Source organism: Calypte anna, chromosome 3 (genome assembly GCF_003957555.1).
Source record: "Calypte anna isolate BGI_N300 chromosome 3, bCalAnn1_v1.p, whole genome shotgun sequence".
Lineage (NCBI taxonomy): Eukaryota > Metazoa > Chordata > Aves > Apodiformes > Trochilidae > Calypte > Calypte anna.
Window position 1 is genome coordinate 5,469,538 of NC_044246.1, and position 18,719 is coordinate 5,488,256.

General features: G+C 36.9%; 1 protein-coding gene across 2 annotated transcripts in view; it reads left to right on the forward strand.

The window, feature by feature from the left end:
• Positions 1-17,698, forward strand: part of MAP3K21 (mitogen-activated protein kinase kinase kinase 21) — a 42,958-nt gene extending 25,260 nt beyond the window's left edge. The window contains exons 4-11 of one of the 2 annotated variants that reach the window (XM_030448491.1): positions 738-913; positions 5,469-5,709; positions 7,405-7,527; positions 10,118-10,234; positions 10,786-10,936; positions 11,955-12,049; positions 12,677-13,453; positions 14,498-17,698. In XM_030448491.1, coding sequence (XP_030304351.1) covers positions 738-913; positions 5,469-5,709; positions 7,405-7,527; positions 10,118-10,234; positions 10,786-10,936; positions 11,955-12,049; positions 12,677-13,453; positions 14,498-14,922 — 2,105 coding nt within the window. In that variant the 3' untranslated portion in view covers positions 14,923-17,698. The remainder of the gene's footprint in view (positions 1-737; positions 914-5,468; positions 5,710-7,404; positions 7,528-10,117; positions 10,235-10,785; positions 10,937-11,954; positions 12,050-12,676; positions 13,454-14,497) is intronic. The other variant, XM_030448492.1, reaches the window with a different exon arrangement.
• The last annotated feature ends 1,021 nt before the right edge of the window (positions 17,699-18,719 follow it).

Genomic DNA, 18,719 nt, shown 5'->3' on the forward strand with positions numbered 1-18,719 from the left:
GTTATCCTTGCCTTATACTAGTTGTGGGGTTGTGAAATGAACATAGTTCATTTGATGAGCATCAAATCAGAAGATTTGATAGTGTACAAATATATTTGATAATGTACAAAGTGTGTTTTTACACAGCAAGCTGGTGTTACAGACAGATGAATGGGTTTCTGAAGAAGTTGTGCAGCTTTACAGTGTGCTGCACAAGTTCTTCAGTAGAGGCACAGTACATTTTTTGCTTTGGTTTTATTGATTTCCTTTTACACTCATACTGCATTCATTTTTATAAACTACAGGATGCACTACAGATCAATAAAAGGTCAAGATTAAAATCCCAAGGGGAAGTAATGCAAATGCCTTTTTTCCCCCATATTTTTTCTTCCTGAATATCAGAAGTGTTTTGCAAAAACTTTCAAGAGAAATATACATTGCTTGCTAATGACCATTTCTTTGAGTTTAATGAATTGTATTTACCCTCTGTATGTATCCCTTCTGTGCAGTACTGCTACTTTTACTATTTCAAATCCTAAAGATAAAAAATGAATGAAAACTGGCTGTAAATACTAACACAGTCTTTTTAGTAGAGGTAGGTAGATATCACTTCTGTAAATGGAAAAGGAACTAAAGAAGCATTGCAGATAAAGGGAACATGTTAGAAGTTGAAGTTCAGTATCAACTAACTTGATATTCATGTAGTTCAAAGACTTCCATGTTTTATTAAAAACTGATGGGATTTTGATAAATTCTAGAATGCTGGGAGCAGGACCCTCATATCCGACCATCGTTTGCCTTAATTCTTGAACAGCTCACTGCCATTGAAGGGGCAGTTATGACTGAAATGCCTCAAGAGTCTTTCCATTCCATGCAAGATGACTGGAAATTGGAAATTCAGCAGATATTCAATGAACTGAGGACCAAGGAGAAAGTAAGTTAATTTTTCCAATTGTTTAGCATTGAAGGAAGGGCACGTGTGTGTGTGCATTTATGTGATACAGCAGTTCTGAACAGTGGAATTCTGCCTTATCAGTATAGTACTAGAAACCTGGTTTAGTGGTGGAGACACTGATGAGAGGATAAACTACTTGGAAGAAAGGATTTACTCTTTCATTAAGGCATTTCTAGTTTAAGTTGCCTATTCTTGGTGGATATACAGTTCTTAAATTCCATTAATATGTTTCTGGACAGTATTTTAAGATAACCCTGTCTATCAGAACACTGTAGGAAAAAGGTTTGAATGCAGGGTTTCTCAAAATCCAGTGTTGCTTTTCCTCTTTCCATGTTCTTGTACCATGATATATTTGTGCTAAATGAGTGTTCAATGTTAATTCTCCTTACCAACTTACTTCTTAGTTCCAACTAATTTTTAATCACTCTGGGGTTTCTTTTCCTTTGGACAACTTGATAAAGAGAACAGTTGCACTAAGCCTTGTGTCCTCTTGGGTCTTGTTAGAAATGCTCCTAGTAGAAAGATTCCTCTTTTCTGGTCTGTCTTGTCAGTTTTCATTAAGTGGCAGCAGATGAGAAAGAAGATAATTGAGATGTTCAGTGACTTGTAAAGAAGTCTTTATGAAAGACAGTCACTGACAAAAGCAAAAACTAAACTCTTGCCTTGCAAGTAGCTGTTGGTAGCCTTTGTCCCTCATTTCTTCTCACCAAGTGTCACAGATGGCTGGTGGTGTCTGGTGATGGGTGTGACATTACAGAGCTACTGTGCTATCAGCAGAGGCCATATCAGAATTTATTAATCACCACTAAGATTGCAGTATCATCAATAATATTCTTACATATTTCCTATTTGCCTTTTCCTCCACCCTCTGCTTTGCCCTCTTCCATTTTCCTTCACAGAACTGGATGAGTCTCTGCTCTGCCTGCAGTGGGTAGGGCTGTGTGCCTCTAGCTGGCAGATCTTTTCCTTTCCAGATGAGTTAAAGTCCCTCTACAGAGAGGAGAAACTTTCTTTTTTACTTGCCATGGCATCATCAGCCACTGCATTTACTTGCTACAAAATATGATAGGGCATAACTCTCTTTTCTGCTCCTCTAGCAACAGCTCAGCCAACAATTATAGAAAGCATTCCCATTCAGGTTTAGTTTTGGTTTGTTTGTTTGGGGTTTTTTTTGTTTTTTTATTATTAATATTCTTATTTTTACTTTATTTTCTAGAGGCATTAATCCAGTATGAGACTCCCTGTTGAAGAAAAATCTGACTAAATCTTAGATGCAAAGCTTTGCGAGGATAGTCCAATTTTTGGTCTAAAAGTGAGGCTTAATTTGGGAGGGGGAAAGATAAAATGGAATTAATTCCTCTTGTGCTAAAGTAAATGCACCTCCAAAGGCATCTGCCCTCATTAGGTAAACCTGTTTTAAGAATGAAAGGATGTAACACTGACTTAGACAAGGCTTTCATATGCGTGACCTTATTTCATTTGGCACAACATCAATTTTCCTGACAGATACTAAGTGGGAAGGAATGTCTATCAAGTATTTATATAAAAATAATAAAATAAAACCAAAAAACCCTGCATGGAGTCTTATGCCCTGGAAAAGAGGAACTTCTATAGCTGGAGGAATTTCCTCAAGGGCTTGCTGTAAATGAGTGGTGGTGACACCCACTCCAAGAGCAGATCCCAATCTTCCTTTGACAAATATTCTTGAGCAACTTAAATTTAGAATTCTTTCCTAGCTTCCTTACAATGGGTGTTTTAATTGTGGGGTGGTGTAAAAGCATTGCATAACTAATTGCAGTAGGTCTGGTTTTAATTAGTTTATTTAGAAAAGGGTAAATACTTAATCTCTCAGTGAGGAAACACTGTACTTTTTCTACCCCATCTACCTTTTTAAAACAGGCTTTCCATTTTTGTCTTCTTACTGAGGTTTTTTTTGAACCTGGATTTGAGAACAGCAAGACAGATAATCAACAGGGTCTCCTAATAAATGTTTATTACTGTATTAATACAGTATTAAATATCTTTTCTATTTAAAGTACCTTTATTCTTAATTAGTGTTCATGTAGCTTCTGCTTCCAACCCTTTGTAAAGTTTTGACTGGATCAGAGAAGGAGGAAAGTGAGAATTTGTTGTAATCTCTAAAGCTAAAAAAAAAGACCAAACAAACCAACCCACTCCTCCCTCCCAAAAAAAAAAATAAAAAAAATAATAAAAAATAATAATAATAAAAAAAAAAAAAATAAACCAAACAACCCCTTAAAACCTTACTTGCTGGCTTGAGCACAGACTGCTTTGAATTTCCAAAAGGTAGAATTGCCTTTTGTGAAACAGTTTATGCTAAGCAAAGTGGATTTAAAAAAACAATTAAAAAAAATTATGCTGCAAGAAGCTCACTCAAAATTAGCAAACCGTACAAAAGTTTATTTATTTTCATTCATTGTTTCATTCAGTTAAATTTGAAAAAATGATAAGCAGTATCTATATGCTATACTTATAAAGAAAATAATGTATCTTTGAGAAATTCTCACTGAATGAGATTTTGCCTCAGTGCTAACCCCTCTTTTAGCATCCCTGTACTTTTTGGCAACAACAGAGAGGATTTTTTTTTCTCATATGAAAACACCAAGGTGATGTAGTTCAGGAGCTAATTTATTCAAGGCAAAGTAAAATTTTAAAAGAGCAGAAAATTTGTTTTTTCTTTCACTGTATGAGATAAGAAATTGTGCTGCTGTACATTACTGGATATTGCTCAGCAGAAGTAGGCTGTCTGCTCTTAAATAAAGCTACAGCAAAATACACCACAGTTGTAAATGTGGTGTGAAAACATGTCTGAACTTTGAACAGGAAAAAGATTCTTACATATCCGAAACTTTTATTGTATCCTAACTTCAAACACTGATTTTATTTTTGAATGATGATTTCTTTCCAGCTATAATTGACATACTATGTGTAAGTATTAAAAATTGTGTAGTCAGAAATATAGAGTATCAGTCACATTGTAGCTTCTCCTTTTCTGTTTTGTGTATAATATTCTCCATGCTATAAAGGGAGGTCTGCTTAAAATTCCAGTGTATTTTAAAGGATTTTGGAAGCTGAAGATTATTTTAGGATGGTAGATGTATAGCTTTGCACCCTTGGGGATTCATTTACTGGGAAAATATTCTAAATAAAAAAGTGTAAAGGGAAAAGAGCAACTATTGTGTGGGATTGATGTGTGGAGAGTCTGTGTGGTGTAATTCAGTGGTTAGCAGCTGTTTGATGTTATACAGATACCTGCTGGGTTTTAATTAAGAAATGGCTGTCTTCTGTCTTACGACTTGGTTTATCCTATTACACTAATCCTCCTTTGGTGTAATACTGATGGCTTTTCTAGATAGAAAAGTGCTACTTAATACATGGCTGAAAAACAGGAGAGGTTAGAAAATTTAAGATAAAGACATTAATTTGTGTATTTGTCAGTACATGGACTTGATGTTAGTGCATGGGAGCTGAGAGCAGCCCTGGTGCTGTGCTGTGCGAGAGTCTCTGGTGTGAAGTTTCTGCTGGACTGTAAACTGGTAGTCATTGATTGGAGGTGTTGTCTCCAATTGCCAACAATGTGTTAAGTGACTCAAGCTAAATGGTTAAAAAGAAATCTGTGTAATGCTTAACTCTGTCCTGCTACAGAACCTTGGCTTATGCAGACTGGATTATCAGACACATGTGCGTGTTACAGGGGACAGAGTGGCTGGAGAGCAGCCAGGCGGAAAGGGACCTGGGAGTCTGCATCGACAAGAAACTGAACATGAGCCAGCAGTGTGCCCAGGTGGCCAAGAAGGCCAATGGCATCCTGGCCTGTATCAAAAACAGCGTCACCAGCAGGTCCAGGGAGGTGATTCTTCCCCTGTACTCAGCACTGGTTAGGCCACACCTCGAGTACTGTGTCCTGTTCTGGGCCCCTCAGTTTAAGAAGGATGTAGAGGTCCTGGAGCAGGTCCAAAGGAGGGCAACCAGGCTGGTGAAGGGACTTGAGCACAGGCCCTATGAGGAGAGGCTGAGAGAGCTGGGACTGTTCAGCCTGAAGAAGAGGAGGCTCAGGGGAGACCTCATTGCTGTCTACAACTACCTGAAAGGAGGCTGTAGCGAGGTGGGAACTGGACTCTTTTCACAGACGACCTTCAACAAGACAAGAGGACACAGTCTTAAGTTGTGCCAGGGGAGGTTTAGGTTAGATATTAGAAAGAATTTCTTCATGGAGAGGGTGATTAGGCTATGGAATGGACTGCCCGGTGAGGTGGTAGATTCTCCGTCCCTGGAGACATTTAAAAAAAGACTGGATGTGGCACTCAGTGCCATGGTCTAGCAACTGCTCCGGTGGGTCAAGGGTTGGACTAGATGATCTCTGAGGTCCCTTCCAACCCGGCTAATTCTATGATTCTATGATTCTATGATTACGCGTGTATAGAGCATCAGGGAAACAGATGAGGAAATGCAGCCTAATGTGCATTTTATATATTCTTCAACATTTAAATTATTAATTTGTTTGTATTTTCAGGAGCTTCGTTCCCGAGAAGAGGAGCTGACAAGAGCAGCTCTGCAGCAGAAATCTCAAGAGGAGTTGCTGAAACGCCGGGAGCAGCAGTTGGCAGAACGGGAGATCGATGTCCTGGAGCGTGAGCTGAACATCATGATATTCCAGCTAAATCAGGAGAAACCCAATGTAAAGAAGAGGAAGGGCAAGTTTAAAAGGAGCAGATTAAAACTGAAAGATGGACACAGAATCAGTTTGCCTTCAGGTTTGCCTTTTTCCTTTTTAGTTCACAGTATAACAACTTCATGTGCAGGCTTCAGTTATATGGTTAATATTACCAGTATTGGCTACTGTTTAACTCATTGCCAGGTCCTCCTACAAGAATAGTGCAAAAGGATCTGGTAAGAGTTGTAAGGCCTTTTTTTTTTTTTTTCTCCAAGAAAACAGCTTTCACATATCATAATTTTATGGAATATTCTTATGGAATAGTCCTCATAGAATTTCAGCTGGAAGAATCTTTCATCTGATTCAACTAAATGTCCATTGTATCTGGAAGGAGTCAAATGATTTAAGACTGATTCAAGTTTCACATTTTCCCTCATACTTTTTTTGCAGATAGAAAAGCATCTTTTTATCACATCACAGAACTTTCTAACACAATCAAATGTTAGTGCTGTTTGCCCTAAACTTGCAAATACATAGAAAACCAGCACTTAATAATGCCACTCATGAACACATGAAAATGTCCCCTTAGGAAAGGAGGTGTGTTTGTATTAAGTTGGGGTTTTTTTAGTGTCAGGGACAGGTTTAGTGGCAGCTTTTTGATGTTGCCACGAGATGGCACTACAGAAACTCAAGGCTGTGCCCATGGTTGGAAAGATTTAGGGTGTGATACCTGCACTTCCTTCCAGTAGCTTCCAGGTCAAGTCTGTCAGTTTATTACTAATGCAGTAAGAACTTAATGCTACACTAACACATGTCTGATCAAATCATAGCTGCCTGTAGTTAGAAAGAGGAAAAGAGTAACATTCAGAGGTCTGTTCCACTAGTGAAATAAGCTAAGTTTTCCTTAATTTATTACTAACAGTAAATAAAATAAAAAACACATGGCAGCCTGCCAGGTAAGATTGTTAGATTGGTTTATGCTTCAATTAAATATTAAGTTCTTTGTTTCCAGGTAGGCTTGATTTTAACTTAAAAAAAGTGATAAACAGATTTAGTCACAAAACCCCTTAGCTCTTTGTTGTCAAGAATCATTGAGATTAATTTGTGCTTCAGTCAGGTCTGGTGTAAGAATAGCAAGCTCATTGCACTGATGATGGGGATTACAGAAGGGCACAATGTCAGGTTTATTTTCATAACTTTTTCCTTACTTGCCTGTATGTGTTGCTGTTAGGTTTTTTTAATTTTGGTTTCTTTGTTATGTTGTTACAAATATTTGTAGTTTGTAGCTTGGTATCTTGTTTTTCTGACTTTGATAGATGTAACAAGCATTAAAAACAGCACCAAATTTTATATGAATCACATTTAAAAAAAACAGGGTAAATTGATTGCCATGAATATTGATCTATTTGAGATGAAATGTTGAGATTTTTCTTTCCCTCTGTGACAACCAACAAGATTAACAGCTTGTGATGTGATTGTGTCTCAGTTTGGATCCACGTGGACCTACCTGTTGTACAGTGTCTGTGAAGGTGTGAAATTCTGCCTCTTTGACTCATACCTAAACTATTACATTGAGTTAGTTTGTTGGTATTTTTAATATGAACATCTCTTACACTATCAAGTCTAATCATTATATAGCTTTAATTATTTTAACAACTAAAATAATATAGTTTCTTGAAGACTTTATGGGGTTTTTTTGGGTTTTTTGCTTGTTTGTTTTGGGTTTTATATGCTTTGGTTTGGTTTGGTTTTTGAATTTAGAATGTTAAGGTTGATTTGTTTTTCTCTTTTGTAGATTTCCAGCACAAAATAACAGTGCAGGCATCCCCCAATCTGGACAAGAGGAGGAGTTTAAACAGCAACAGCTCTAGTCCATCAAGTAGCCCCACAATAATTCCTCGCCTTCGAGCTATACAGTGTAAGTCTGCACCATTCCTCTTTGGTTTATTCAGCTGACAGAGACCATTTGTTCCATAAACTCACTGAAACACTGGAAAAATCATCAGATTCCAGTCTGCTTTCTGTCTGATTTCCAGGCTTCTCAACTTATTGTAAGATTTGCAACTTTTTCTTCTTTGATGGGAGGGATCATCTTGCTGAAATGCTAATTAATTTTCAGTTATTCAAGATTATTTAAATATACTTTATATATTTAAATATACTTTATACTTTAAATTGTGTATTTCCTTATCAGCTTCAGGAACTCCTTTGTGAACTGATTGGGATAAAACAACAAAGAATCAAAATTTGTAATGACTAAAGGCAAGGTCTCACGTTTGGAACCTATGTAAGATAGAAAACAAGTTTTATATTGGGTGTTGGAGTTGGTAAAGGAAATCAGTTATAGACTATCAAAAAGAAGGAGAAAAATAGGAAAGATTTTATAAATAAGGGTGTCATTTAAGATGGAAAGGCCAAGGAATCAGCCAGCAACATAGCTTGCTTATGTCAAAAGAGAAGGAGGCTTTTCAAAAAAAAAAAAATTAAACAACACACAAGGAAAAAATTAAGTAGAAAGCTTGCTTTAGGTTTTCTGAAAGAAGGAGAAAGAAACAGGAATAAAATTGTGGGTAGGCTTGTAGGCATAACCATGTGTGCTGATGACATAAAAGGTGTGTTCATGCAGTGGAGGTACCATGAATATGAAAGGAAATGGCTTTTATTGTTAAAGGGAAGCCTGCATTTATATTTGGGAATGACATATGTAGAGATAGAAAATCCCTTTGTGATTCCCTGCTTGCATGTATACTGTGAACAACTGTGCAAAGTAAATTGTTTAATTATCCATATTTAAAGTAGAATCCCATGAGAAAGAAAAAAGCCTCAAGTTTCTCTCATTATATGAAATCAAGTGGAACTTGTTCCAGCTGATTGCTTGTGGAATGTGAAGACTTGTGAGGGAAATTACTTCAGAATCTGGCTTTTATCAGATATAAGTCAGGAGGAGGGAAAATCAAAATGCATAGGCATTTTTCTGCACACCGTTTTGGAGCTAATTTAAATTTTTTTAATTTTTTTTTAACCAACCTGAAACTTTATTTAAAGATTAGATAGAAACCAGATCTCTCACCTCCTTTGGAATACCTCTGTCTTATGAAATCCTTTTCATCATGGCTATCTAAAGGAGGAGGGGTTTTTTTTCTGGCAGTAACTTGATTATTTGTTTGAACTGAAATTAAGGTAGTTAAGGCTGTTACTGTCCATATGTTACGGATAAAGGAGTGAGGTGGACAAACCCTGTCCTGCTTTTCTTAATGAAAATTGTATGGAAGGAAAATTGTCTGTAGTCTTTTTTAGAGGTTAGCTGACACAGTGTTTGTATTGGTAATGGTTTTCTGACCTTAAACCATTAGATTTTTCTGATTAATTTTTTTTTTTTTTATGCAAAAAGGTAAGGAAGGCTTTGTTAGTACAATGCCATAACTGCATAAACTCAAGACTCTCTCATTTTTTCTTTGACTGTCCTTGCTCTGTATGAAAGTGCTTGGAAATGAAGCAAATTGAGGTCTTGTCATGGTTCTGAAAACTTGAGGGATTCTATTTATTTTTTTTTTAATTTACAGTCTTATGTAAGCTATAGTGGTGCCAGTCCTTGTGTGTGTGCAAAATGCCAGTGGGGATTTTTTTTTTATTTTTTTTTTTTTTAATTCAAGCACACGTTTGTGTTTGTAGGACTGGAACATACAGGACAACATAAAGGCTCTCCTTTAAAAATAAAGTACAGTTCTGTTACTGTGTTTGGATCCCTAGGCTTTCCCTGGAAGCTTATCAGATCTCTCAGGAGTATCTGGCTGAAACAATTGAGCTCCCACACCCCTCTGCACCTGTGCAAAATAAATTTTCTTTCCCACAATAATATTTTATCTTGATTTAACTTCAAAGTGTCTTTGTCTCAAGAAGACTTGCTCAAATACAGATAATTTGAACAGGCATATCTTAACAATTGATTACTTGACTGCTTCACTTTGTCACGAGTGAGTCTGGCCTCCAAATCTTACAAGTTCTTTAAGTTAAAATAAAAATCTAGTTAATTGTAAATCTTGTGATTAAAACAAATACAGCTTTGGAAGGTATTTTAAAGCAAGGGGGAAAACTAGTAAGATATTTGTTCCACAGGTCCTGAAATGTGGTTAAAAAGGGAGTGTAAAGAAGGCAAGTGCCCTAATACAGGGGAAGCTGTGCTGGCAAGGTGTCCAGTGAGGCAGGAGGAGCAGCAGAACTATGGGCTAGTAAATGCTACCTCCTTTATCATGCTGATATAACTGTCTTAGTTACTTTATCAGTTAGTCATATGCAAAAAAATCTACTTTTGAGAGTCTAGTCCTAGCCAGAGGATCCTCTGAACCCTACGGTAAAAACCCTCTGTCAAAGGATGCTTCATAGAGATGGACTATAAGGTGCCTTTGTAGATCTGGATTTTACAAGCCAACCAAAAATAACAAGGAAACAGCTTCACTTCTGAACTTGTCCTGACTAAGATCTCTACCACATTCTCAATTTTTCCTCAGTGATTCCTAAAACAGACACACACACAACTAATGGCCGAAGAAACAGTGTGTATGTGTACCAGCAAGATGTAGATATCACAAGTGAATATGAACTTCCCAGTGGGGTTCTGAAAACAGGCAAGATTTCATTATGTTTCAAAGGTGCTGGTTCTGTTTAATTAAACAGTTGAGACAGTGACAGACTAAGCATTTAATGAAGGTCAGACACTTCAAAAGTATTATTTGTTTTGGTGTAGCGAGAATGAAAATGTTAAGCATTGCCACAATTGGAATATTGTTTCATTTGATACCTGTCATTCCACACAATGTATTTCCTTCATTTTAATTTAAGTGCTCAGTCTAATTCACTTGTCTGAATTACCTAAATAAGGTTCTCAGTTAAAGGAAGCATGGAAAATATGATTATGCTGCTTTATCTTTAATTGGTGTCTCATCAGCTCACAAATGATTTTTCTTGCTTGCTCATCTTTTTAGATCAATGCATTTTCTGTGGTGGTTTTTGTAAAGGGAAAAATAACCTCTAATTTTGTTTACTCCTCATGTTACTGTGTCAAAATGGTTTTGCAGTTAAGAAAATAGTCTCCTTCTGTCTGTCAAAATATTTTGGTTTTAGGCATGCTATTTATGCATGGGGTTTTTTTTGTTTTGTTTTTAAATCCCATCTCTAGTGACTTCAGATGAAAGCAACAGAACTTGGGGAAGGAGCACAGCTTATCACCAAGAGGAATTTGAAGATGTGAAGAGAAGTTTTAAAAAGAGAGGTTGTACATGGGGACCAAGTTCAGTTCAAACAAAGGATCGTGCAGATTGTAAGGACAAGTATGTCTACTACATTTTGTTTGTTTGGTAGTTCTAAACACCCTCCTGACACAGCAAGAAAATTTGTGCAGTCTCTGGTTTTAGCTAAAGCTCAGTCCTACCTTTTAATTAATTTAGGATTTACATTGATAATGAGTAGCTCCCCCACATAGATTTGAGGATAAACCAGTTACTTAAGATTTTCATGGCTTTTACTTTTTACACTTTATCTCTGGTTTCTGAGACTTGGAATATACTGGGATGCTGAGCTGCTAATGTGTATCAGACATTGATGCCTGGCTGCCTGATTTGTCCTTCCTCAGATTGCCTTGAGGAACTGCAAGCAGCCCCCAGTGGGCACCTCCAGTATGACTGACTGACTGGCTGACTGGTTTCTCATATGAGAAGCATAATTCACACCAGCAATGTCATTTATGATGACAAGCACAGAGTGAAAGAGTTCTGATAATCACTTGGACACTTTCACTTTCAGATAATTTTTTCTTATTTTTCAAAACTGTAGGAGATTTTCTGAAGCAAGACATCCTTGTCCCTTGTCTCTTCCAGTATATATAATTCATAGCTTTTTTTTTTTTTTCTTGGTAGAGACACCTGCCCCCTCACCTCTGGCAGCAGCTGGTTCCATACAATCTGTTGGAACTGGCTTTATGATATTTTTGTTTGATTTAAAGTCACTATGTTGAATACATTTCCAGTATTCACATCATTTTTATTGTCCAGGTTTCCTCCAACTTTTGTGCTTCAGTATAATCCAGGCCCATTTTTCACTGACTTTCTTTTTAGGCTGGAAATTTTCATCTTACAAGGAATACCTTATATAAGGCATATATCAATTTATAATAACATGATTGTGTGCTATCATTTATAATATATTTTTAATCCTTAGAAAGCTTCATTGTTTTCAAGATATGTAATACATATTTATAGTTTAAATAAAAGAACTTGTAGTAATTTCCTTGGCAAAGTGTAAATGAGCATGGTAGAATCTGTAATATCAAACTAACTATTGTTATTTCAGAATAAGACCCCTTTCAGATGGCAGCAACCCTTGGTCAACCCTTTTAATGAAAAATCAGAAGGGTGTTCCCTTAGCTTCATTATTTGTGGACCAAGGTAAGAGCTATTTTTGAAAAAGTATAAGTTACCATATAATGGTATTAAGTTTACCTGCAGTGTTATAAATTGTATTGTTTGATTCCTGGAGGATTATGCAGATTATTAGAAGAGTAGTCATGCTACAAGGCATTTTCCTGGGCAAAAAAGCTATCTATAAAAATAGAATGTATTTCTGATTCTTAGAGTGTTGAGTCTCTGAGCTTCTGACTGCAAGGGGGTGTATGGTATTCCTTGAGGTGCAAGTGGAAGGAAATAGTGGGGGAAAAATCATAGAATCATAGAATTGGCTGGGTTGGAAGGGACCTCAGAGATCATCAAGTCCAACCCTTGATCCACTCCCGCTGCAGTTCCCAGCCCATGGCACTCAGTGCCACATCCAGTCTCTTTTGAAATATCTCCACACACAGAGAATCCACTCCTTCCCTGGGCAGCCCATTCCAATGCCTGATCACCCTCTCCAGAAAGAAATTCTTTCTAATATCCAACCTAAACCTCCCTGGCACAACTTGAGACTGTGCCCTCTTGTCTTGTTGAAAGTCGTCTGGCAAAAGAGACCAACAAAGCAGATATGTAAGAGCAAAAAACCCAAATCTCAATCTTAAAGTATACTTCAATATTTTATAGGTGTCTGTACTGATAAGAAGCTTCTCCCTGAAGGTTTGGACAGTAAAAGACCAAAGCCAATTAAGTTGCCTAATCAGGCCTATATTAATCTACCTCTTTGGAAAGATGAGCAGGGAGAGAACACAGTAGAACATGAGAGCTTTGAAGAAGGAACCTCTGCGAGTTCGACAAACAGTACTCCTCAAGTGACACCTACAAACAGTCTGAGCAGGACACTGCAGAAAAAGAAGACTGATTCAGTGCTGTATGGGTGTGCTGTCCTCCTTGCATCAGTTGCCCTGGGCTTAGATATCCGAGAGCTGAACAAATCACAGGGTCCAGATGAACTCTTGCCTAAAGATGAGAAGAAGAAGAGGGATGGGATATTCCAGCGTGCTTCAAAATTCCGTAGGAGTGCCAGCCCTACAAGACTGCAGTCCAAAAAAGAGGAAGCAAGTATTCCCACCCTAAATCCAGCTACAAATGCTGTGAATCTTCTCTCCATGCCCTCCATTTCCACGAAATGCCTCCTGCAATCTGACGGTGAAGATGCCTTTGTAAGCACTGTGCTTGGTGATTGTGGTCCATGCAGTTCCACTGGTGACTTTTCATCCAGAAGTAAGAGAGAGCAGAGTATGCAGCTGGCTCCTAACACTGTTTCTACGCGATTAAAAAATCAGCCTTTTCATTTTTCTCTGAAGCAAGAATCTCAAAATGTGCCAGATGATTCCTCGACAAAGTTGGGTTCATTGGGTCACAGAAGAACCTTATCAGATGGGAACAATTTCCATACTACAGGTGGGTGATTAAAAACGTAAAATGTAGGCAATTTTTAAGTATAGAAAGATAAAATTTTAGAGAAAAAAACCATTCACTAAAGAGTTGCTAAGATTTTTGTTACATGTTAAGACTTTGCTGAGTCACCATACCTATATGTATGTAAGCCTTCTGTGTCTGAACCCTAAATAAACTTGCTCCAGTGGGAATAGTGTCCAGTTAGGGCTGTGGATATGGAGATTTAAGGGGAAGAGATGGTTTGTTTTAAGTGTTACCTATTTTTCTGAGAAATTGCAAAAATAGAATTCCTTGGTTTCCTTTTCATGGCAGCAAAACCCTCCTTTTTTAAAATGTACAATATCAGCATTTTGGCTGAAGTAAACTGAGACTGTGTACCTGTGGACCTCTTAAGACTGAGTACACTTGTTATATAGAGTTTGACAGTCCCCAGAGATGAGAATTATTTTAGTACTGCATATTTATCAACCTCAAGAAAAACAAGTCTGGGAAGTTTTGATTCACTTGCTTGACCCAAGAGTTATGTTGTATTTCCCACAAATCCTTAAGCTGCTGATAACAATTTCAGCTGAAACAAAGGTCTTTAAATCTGGTTTCCATGTAAGAAGGTAAGTTCATGATTACTGAGTTTTTTAAAAGATGTTCTAAATGCCAATAGTGGTTTCTGTGGTGGCTTAAATGTAATACTCTTCAATGTACTCTGTGCATATGTAATCACTGATAATTGGACAGATTTGTGAGGCTTTTCTCCAATATTAACATTCACCCAGTTATTGGGTGGTTCATGCTTTCTCTCTCTGTCTTCTGTTAGCAATAAAAAGAAATATTTATGGCCTCTAGCAGAGAAAAGAGATAAAGAAAATGTTATTTGAGCACTGCTCATCCTTGTAGGGGGTTCCCCACAAATGTGAGAGCAGTTAAATTTCTATGATGGTAAAAAAACAACCTCCAGTGTTTATGGCAACCCAGTTTTACAAATGAAAGGAGAAATCAAGATTTCACATGGTTTAAATACTTCTGTGGCTTTTTTTTTTTGCTTTCCCCTAGCTAATGGATTTGCTTCAACCAATGATGTTTCCACATCACCACATTTATCAGTTTCTGGAACTCTTCCCTCTCCATCTGCTCAACAAAGAAGCAACCACAGTGGTGTTTCAACTGAGAAGCAAAGTGCTGTCAATATTATATCAAGGCCTCGACCTTCTTCTCTAAGAAGTAAAATTGATTCATGGCAGATTATTCCACGTATTATTAAACCAAACTCTAAAGACTCTGAATATTTAGAGGGCAATGGAGGTCCAGATGTTAACTTCTTGCCAGATGCAGAGGAAAGAACTAATTGCCACATGCCCTCATTACTTGATATTGATGTGGAAGGTCAAAACAGAGACTGCACTGTGCCTTTATGTAGAATGAAGAGCAAAACTTGTCGTCCATCTATATATGAACTGGAGAGAGAGTTTCTGTCGTGAGAGCCTTTCATTTTTAAGGTGTTTGCTTTTTAAAGGGGAACAAATATAAAAATTCTTGTCCATCTAATTCTTTGTGCTGCTGTTTTCTGATGTACTGTGACAAATAGTACCAAAATTATTAAAATGGGCAGCTAATTAAGCAAGTGTAGTAGGTGCCTTTTTCAAATGCTCCTTGGAGTCCCAGCTAGTAATTCAAAAAGCACAATGCTGCAGAATAGTGTTCTAGGGGAATTTATAAGCAGATTTTGAATGACTAATGTAACATGCCCACCTCCCTCTGCAGTATCACAGAAGTTTTCTTCAGGTTTGAGGGGTTTTGCTGGAAATTTAAGCTTTGCACATTGAATAATGACTTCCACAGTAAGGTTGTGTTCCATCAAGAGGAGTTTTACCCAAGTGGTTGTCTGCAGCTTGCCTCTATGGCCTGTAGCAAGGGGATTGAAGATGCTGGTGCAAAAGATTCTGTTCACTCCTTATTAAGTAGCCATTTAGTTTTTTGATTTTGATGCTGGAATTGGTTAAGGAATTTTCAGTCTTTACCCTTGGTTTTTGTGAGAACTTCCAACTGTTTGCATTGGTTTCTCCAGAAAGTTACACTGCTTGTATAAACACTTAAATCAAGATGGTGACTGAAACCTGAGAGGATAAACTTCAGTATTTCGATTGGATTAAAGGTATTTGACATACTTTATAATGTGAAACAACATTCCTTGTAGGTAAGGATACACTGGAACTTAAATATTTGTACTCTTAACCTTACCTTTTGAAGACTACAGTGTTTGCACTGAAAACAATATTCTTGGTTTGGGATTTTTTTTTGTTTGTGGTGGAGGGGTTTGCTCCCCCTTCTTGTGTTTTAAACTCTGCTGCACCTTCTGTTGAGGAGAAATGCTGGGTTTTGAGAATGACTGGGTTTGCTTTTAAGTGAACCAGTGGTGTGTTTTACTGCACTCAAAAGTTTCAAACTGCAATCATTTAATATTAAATCTTACAGTAGAATCTCTGCAGCTTTTCTTCCTGAAGTCACTACTGAGTGCCCAGTTACTCATTTTTAGGAACTAAAAGGACAGAAGTTGATATGCTTGACTGGTTTTCAGTGATAGAAAGGTTCCAGCAAATTCCAAGTAGTTAGCTGTGGGAGGAGGAACATTTAATCTTTAACACTGATAGTTTAATTTCTTACACTATCAAAAAGTGATTAAATAGAAGCACATGTACAGTATACTTTCCCCAATTAAAGCATTTCTAGAATTTAAACAACATCCCTCATAATCCAATACCTTAAGTCTTATTTTTCCATATCATTGGAGGTTTAGTCTTAATAAATAAAACTAAATAATGTTAGAATAAAACTACCACCTTCCCATCAGAACGCTGTTTTGTTGAGGCCTTTGTTTTAAATCTTTTCTTCTCCTTTTCAGTTCAGTTGTTAAACAGAATACTCAATTTCTTGAAGCTTCAAACCAAGAGATTAAATTAAAAAGTTTCTATTCTAAGACTGGTTTGCAATACAGTGGGTACCTTGGGGAGGACAGATAATTATACATAAAAAATCATAAAGTCACACAGAGCAAGGTAAAATGCAGTTTCCCAGCTCTTAAATTGAAAATAAAAAAGGATTTCCTTGTATTATTAGTTTACCAAAAGTAAAGACATAACCACTACTTGTCTGTACATGTAAATATTTGCATAACAGATTATGAAGTTACATTTGATTCACACCTGTTTCTTTTTCAGCATTTTTAGTTCTTTGTCACCATTATTCAAGTTGCACACTGTTCTTTCTTTGCCTTTAATCTTTAAGTTCATCAGAACACTTAGATGAAGTATATTCCAGTTTTAATACAAAATGTTTTCAGAAAATAAAGTCAATTAGCTAATGCAGATGCATCAGATTTTAAATATAGCTTCATAGCAGATTTATCTTAAAGGCTGACGTAGAATTTTGGAGCATTATGTATATTTCAGCTCTTTCTTGATCAATTATTTGTATTGATTGAGTTGATTGTATTATATGTTTCTGAAGAAAGTATCTTTGTTTGGCTTTCTACAGGAAAATCTCAGGTGCTGAAGTATTTTGACTTGTAAACTTTTGATAAGTTCTGTACTTTCAAGTTTTATATCATTTTAAATGTTGGATTTTGCACCCTGTGTTTTATAATCAATAGTATCAGCATAGAAAACCCTTTGTGAGCTATATTGTTTTCCCTTATCAGTGGTTTATTTCTCTTGTGATTAAACAAAGATTTCTCTTCTTGTTCAGTGGATAATTTCCCATAAGAGTGGAACAGCACAGGGAGCTGTAACTTTTACAGTTGTAAACTGTAATTTAGGAGTTTGCCTTCCACTTCTTATTCTGAGACAGTTTAGGTAAGCCATCTCAAATATTTCTCTTAAATAATGCAGGTTTTTTTTAAGCTATAGTCTTATGGTACTTTATCATTGTTTTTATAGTCTAAAATTCTAGGCCAGTCTTCACTGAAATAAAAAAAAAAAAAAGAGAAAAAGAAAAATTATTTGAATCATGGTTTCACTGTCTGTAACTTGCTTGTCACCAGAGAAACTTTCTAAAAAGATGTGGTAATCTGGTATTCATTCAGTGAGCTGTCTTGGTTAAAAGGATATTTATTTCAATGTAAGTGAATAGCCTGAACAAATAATAATTTATGTTGATTGTTTTAGCATAAAACTGAAGGTGCTTACACTAGAAAGATAAACACTTGACATGCTGTTTTACAAAACCTGATGATTTAAATGTTTTTATTTAAAAAAAAAAATAAATGTTTTGTAGCTACTGCATTGCAAAGTGACCTGAATTTTCTTGGAAAATATATTTTAATGCTTTCTTAACACATACAAAGGGGAGTTCTCTAGTGAATAACCAGGAACTATGAACTCTGGTCAGCCTGATCTTGGAACACTAGAATGTAATTGTTACTTGAAGATTAATTATCCAGTACAGGAACATGAAGATTCCTGTAATTTCTTGCAATTGGTGTGGGGAGAAAAATATCAACATAAGCTGACTTTTTTTTCCTGGGGCCATAATATGTCTTTTGATGCTTTTTCCTGTGTTGGCTGGGTACCTTAAAGAGGTAGAGCAGTGGCTCTAAATAAATTCTGCATCTCAGCATCAAGAAAACAGGTAAGGAATTGACATATTTCTGTAGTGGGGTTCTTGATGGGGTAGGGTTTAATGATTTGGTTTGGGGTTTGTTGGTTTGTCTATTTGTTTGGGGAGGTTTGGTACTGTGGGGTTTTTGTTTGGCTGGAGTTTTTTAGGTAAATGAACCCAGTATTTTCCTTGTAATATTTTTTAACACCACCACCAGCTTTCCTCTTCTTCCCCAGCATGCTGTGGGTGCATTACCCAGTCTGTCTTTAAGGAGAAGAGGAAGCACACATCTGTGCAGGGGCAAGAGGCAGGATACAGCAAGCTCTCTAGAGTGCAGTGATTTTCAAAGTTGTAACCCCAGTCCTATGAAGACAAGTCTGCTTAGGGCTTTCAGTGAAGCTGACCAGATAACAAAAATTTATATTAGGCTCACCAGTGCTAAACACTGGAGAATAACATCCCCCAAACACCTGGCAACACTCCTGATGCAGAACACCATTGGCCTTCTTTGCTGTAAGAACACATTGATGTCTGAAGTTCAGCTTGACCACCAGAATCCTCAGGACCCTTTCTGCAAAGCTGCTTCCCAGCAGGTGTGTGGCCCTCAGTGTGTTCTGGTGCATGGGGTTGTTCCTCCCCAAATGCATTTCCATTACATGAAATTCCTCTAAGTGCAGTTTTC